Source organism: Vicia villosa, unplaced genomic scaffold (genome assembly GCF_029867415.1).
Source record: "Vicia villosa cultivar HV-30 ecotype Madison, WI unplaced genomic scaffold, Vvil1.0 ctg.000587F_1_1, whole genome shotgun sequence".
NCBI lineage: Eukaryota > Viridiplantae > Streptophyta > Magnoliopsida > Fabales > Fabaceae > Vicia > Vicia villosa.
In genome coordinates this window covers 664547-669974 of record NW_026705268.1, presented here as the reverse complement: position 1 = coordinate 669974, position 5428 = coordinate 664547, and the positions used below count along the sequence as shown (strand labels likewise).

General features: G+C 36.9%; 1 protein-coding gene across 1 annotated transcript; it reads left to right on the top strand.

The window, feature by feature from the left end:
- Positions 1-2923: 2923 nt before the first annotated feature.
- Positions 2924-4276, top strand: LOC131629650 (uncharacterized). Its single transcript, XM_058900434.1, has one exon. It carries the CDS (start codon positions 2924-2926, stop codon positions 4274-4276), a length of 1353 nt encoding a protein of 450 aa, XP_058756417.1.
- The last annotated feature ends 1152 nt before the right edge of the window (positions 4277-5428 follow it).

The following is a 5428-nucleotide window of genomic DNA, read 5'->3' as shown; positions in this document are numbered from 1 at the left end:
TTTTGTTATTTTGTAGTTACTGATACATCTGATATGATGAAATAAAATGTGAGTTTGTTTTCTCTCTCATGAGTTATGTCTAAATGAAATTGTCCTATAATATTGCAATGTTTTCTGCTTCTTGCTTCTACTTTTTTCTTTTCAGTGTCTTTGTTTAAAGTATTCATTCCTAGCAGGTCTGAGTTTGTTTTCATAATTACATCCATGTAATTTGGTTTCTTGACACATCATTACATCCTACAATATAAACCAATATATTAGACCATAGTAAAAAAAATCCTGCAGTAACAAGTCAATTATTACAGACTAAAGTTACTTGAAGTTCACAAGTTCAAAATGTTCTGGAAATTTAACATATGCTGAATTTCCATACATTGTTCTTCATTTTGTCTTGCCTCCATTTTTGAAATACCCAAATTCACACCATTGCTGCTATAGCTTGCAGATAACATTGTAAACTCAAGCAGAACAATATTCTTCTAGGTAATATGCTTTCCTCTGTATCAACATTTCTTGAAAGTTAATAGAAGTTGTTTCAAGGGAAAATTTGATGTAAAAAAAATATTATCATGTACTGGGAAGGTTTTTTGGCATCTGGTGAATTTTCATTCCAGTGTCAAATGATTTAATTTATATGAACTAACAATAAAAAAAAGTTTTATACATATAAGAAAGGTCCTTTGTAAAAATAGTAATGGGAAAATATGTGCAAATCTACCGTATTTTATTTTATCTTTTTCACTGAGAAAACATATAGTTGAAATTATTTAAATTTTATAAAGAGAAGAAAAAAATTGAAGATTTTGAATTACGATTGTGTTTATTATTCATTTATAATTAAGTCATTCATTTTAAATTTGCATGTTTCTAAAATTCTTTTTATTCAAGATAATAACTAAGAAACCCCAAAAAACATATTGCCGTCATGAACCCTCTGCTAGGGTTTGCACCAGTTGAGACTACATTGCATGGGAGGTCAGTGGAGGAAGTGGATTTACAAGAACGCAACACCAAAAAGGCGAAACAGAAGAATGATGATGGGAGGGCGTTGGGAAAAGGAGATAACGTTGCAGCATTGGGAAGTGAGGCTGAAGGAACATCCCATAATAACCGTTCTTATAAGGACATGGTTATGGGGGTGGAAGGAGACGATAATAAAACAGTTGAGGATGGGAGTGATGTGTGGGAGAGTGATGAAGAAGAGGCTGGAGAAACTGATTCTGAAGCCATACGAATTGTGGAACAAAAGTGGGAGGTTTTGATTGTCCTCTTTTCATCCTTTCCAAAGCAGAAGAAAAAAGAATTCACAAGCCATGGAAGAGAGGGGTTATCGTCAAACTGTTAGGAAGAAGAATTGGTTACAAGGCTATGGAGACAAGGCTGAAGCAGATATGGGTGAAAAAGGGGATAATAAACATTATTGATCTCAGTAATGGCTATTATCTCGTTACCTTCACTCATGATCAAGATCGCGCAATAGAAATGCTAAATGATTCGTGGTTTATTTATGATCACTACTTAACGGTCAAACCATGGAGTCCTAATTTTCATCCGCAAAGTGATTTGATTAAATTGGTAGCGGTATGGGTGAGAATATCAGAATTGCCTATATAGTATTATGACTGCCGTATATTGTACCATATTGGAAACAAGATAGGGAAAACAATGAAGGTGGATAGAAATACTGTGTTACATACTCGTGGAAAATATGCTCGGATCTGTGTGGAAATTGACCTAACAAAGACTCTTGTTGCAATGTTTATGATTAACAACTGATCATATAAAGTGGAATATGAAGGCTTACATTTACTCTGCACAAGCTGTGGAAAATTTGGGCACTATAAAGAAGGGTGCCAAGAAGGTGTAACAAATCAACTAGCAATGCACATCAGTAGTGACCTTGAGCAGGTGGTTGGGATTCAACATGAAGACTCGAGTAGTAAGGGACAAGAAGGAGAGAAGTTACTGGGAAGTGAAAGCCAAGGGCCTTGGGTGGTTGTACAAAAACTAGGCGAATGCGAAAAGGAAAAGAGAAGGCCAGTAATGGGTGGCTAGGCGGCGTGAAGAAACCTCCGGTGATCCGATGAATATTGAGAGCTTACCAAAAATAGGAGGTTCTCGATTTAATTCCTTAAATAGTGATATCAAGGAATTAATGGAACAAGATTATAATTTGAATGGGCATGAGATGATTGGGTCCACATCTGTGGACTATGTGAATGAAAGAAATAGCAAGAAAGAGAAGAATTTGGTAAGGAATAATTCCACTTTTGGAAATATTATGGAGGCTGACAAAGCAGGTCAGACAAAAGTGCATGAGGAGCTGGTGGATTCCTTATTCAATATGGGAATCAAAGTTGGTGACTATGAGGACCAAAACAGAAAAATAGCAGTTGAGACAGTTGGGAAAAAATTTAAGAAACAAAATCAGGAAAAAAGAGAGCAGAAACAACAGTAAAGCATTTGGATTGGCGACGTGTGGTGGAATTTTAATAAAGGAGAAGACTAGTGGAATAAGCAAGAAGGGCATGCAAGATATGTTTGGAAAGGTAGCAACATGGAACAAACAAATAGGGAAGAAAGCATAATTGTACACATTGCAAATTAAGAAAGATCTTTGCTTGAAAACAAAGGATTGTGATCAATAGTTCGATACTGGGAATAATCCAGATGAGAACAAGGAAGTGCATAGAGTCAAGGACCATAATAGATTTCAATACAAGAAGTCGGATCCACCTGACATACATGAAGCTGCGCAACGAATTTTTGAAGACGAAAAAGGGATAACTTCGGTTCAGGTCAATGAGAAGGAAAAGGAGGATACATTCATTGCAAGTGAGAATGAACTTACAATGGAGGTGGTGGAAGAGATTCCTTTGGGAGCTTAAGGTCACTTACCATATCTTTTTGCATCATGTCAATGATGAATACACCAAATAAGATTATGGTTTGGAACCATAGAGGCGCGACTAGCAAATCTTTTTATAGATATTGCAAGCAGTATGTGGACTTGTATCATCCGTCGATGATTGTAATTCTAAAAACCAGATGTGATCCAAATCTTTTGAAGAATTCTTTTTCGAAGTTAGGTTTTGATGAGATTATGGTGGTGGATAATAGAGGTTATTCAGGTGGTATTGTGGCAGCGTGGAACAAAAGCTCGCTGGAGGTTAAATGTTGTACGAGAGAAGATCAGCTTATGCATCTCCACATTATTGTCACCAAGGAGCAGGAATTTTACTTTACAGTAGTTTATGCTAATCCTCAGGAGAATAGAAAGAAGATCATGTGGGAGAAGTTGAAAGAAATTTCTGCTAGCATTCAAAAGCCGTGGCTCGTAGCAGGAGATTTCAATGACATTGCTAGTAGTTCTGAAAAAAGAGGTGGATTACAAGCTTCTCAAAGCAGATGCACCATTTTCCGCAATAGATTTCAGAATTGTAAGATTGATGATCTTGAAGCTAGAGGCCCAAACTTTACGTGGCGTGGACCAATTTTTCATGGAGGACAACAAATTTATGAAAAGTTGGATCGTGCCTTATGCAACGATAGCTGGAGATGGAGATTTCTGGATGCTTATGTCAAAGTGCTAGCGCCTGTTGAGTTCTCGAATCATCATCCTATCCTCATTGTCCCAACCATGACAATCAATAATAAATTAGAAAAACCATTCAGATTTGAAAATGCTTGGTTGATAAAGGATTCTTATCATGTCATGATCAAGCAAATTTGGAATAATGAAGCCAACTTTCTTCAGAATATCAGAAGCACTAGAGAAGGAATTAAAGAATGGAAGTTTGAAACTTTTGATGAGGTTAGAAGAAATAAGGCAGTAGTTATGAGAAGACTAGAAGGTATCCAAAGGAAACTTCAACAACATTATAACTATGGAGGTATGAAAAGGTTGGAAGCTCATTTACAAAAAGAATTAAGCACTATTTTGAAACAAGAAGAGTTAATTTGGTTTCAAAGAGCCAAAACCAACTGGCTTAAGGATGGAGATCGGAACACGCGGTACTATCACATGAAAGCTAGTACAAGGAGGAAAAGAAACAAGATTCATATGCTCAAAGATAAAAATGGGACATGGGTGGATGAAAATGATACATTGCAGAAGATGGTTACTCAGTATTTTAAATCTATGTTTGATAGCACGAATAAATGCTGCCAGTGGTTTCAGACAGATGTATCCTTCCCGAAGCTTAGTGCGAGAGTTTACGTAACTTGGATGAAAGTCTTACAACAAATGAAGTTAGAAGAGCTTTATTTGCAATGAAACCTTGGAAGGCTTCTGGCCCTGATGGATTCCCAACTGACTTTTATCAAAAAGATTGGGATACTGTGGGAAGAAATGTTTGTGACTTTGTGCAATATGTTTGGAGAAGCCCGAGTGCAATAAGTGATGTGAATAAAACTGATATTTGCTTGATTCCTAAGGTGAACCAACCTCAGACTGTAAGTCAATTTCGTCCAATCTCGCTTTGTAATACCATATATAAGATTGTCACAAAGGTGATTGTTGAGAGACTCATGCCGCATATGCAATATCTTGTCTCCCCTTTCCAAACCGGATTTTTTCTGGGAAGATCTATTCACGAAAATATAATTATAGCTACAGAAGCTCTTCATAGTATGGCTAAAAAGAAAGGTACTAAAGGTTAATTTGCAATAAAGATAGATCTTGCTAAAGCCTATGACAAGATTAATTGGGAATTCATATGGCGTGTTCTTGTGGAAAGTGGACTGCCTGATAATATGACTAACATCATTATGCATGGTGTTACCAGTGTTGAGACCAACATCAATTGGAATGGAAACTGAGGGAAGTTCTTTCGGCCTCAGCGTGGTATTCGTCAAGGTGATCCGATGTCGCCGTATCTTTTTGTGTTATGTATGGACAAACTATCTCATATTATAGAACAGGAAGTACACCATAAGCAATGGAGAGGTGTGCAGCTTGGTAGGAAGGGATTGAATATTTCTCACCTAATGTTTGCTGACGATCTTTTGCTTTTTGGCGAAGCTGATGAAAAACAGATGAAGTGTGTAATCAAAACTCTTAACACTTTTTGTAATATATCTGGGAAAGAGGTGAGTAAAGAGAAATCGAGCATTCTTTTTTCGGATAATGTCAAGAGAAGCATGAGGGTGAAGTTGTTGCAGCTGTCTGGTTATCGTGAAACTGTGAAGTTTGGCAAGTATCTGGGTGTTCTGTTGAGTAGGAGAAAGCTCAAGCGTAATGATTATGACTATCTTATTGAGCAAGTGTCTGCTCAATTGTCTAGTTGGAAAGCTAATAATCTATCCGTGGCGGGTAGAATAACATTAGCCAAGAGTGTTATAGAGGCAATCCCCATATATCCGATGATGACTAACATCTTGCCAAAAGCATGCGTCAAGGATATCCAACGAGTTCAGCGCAATTTCG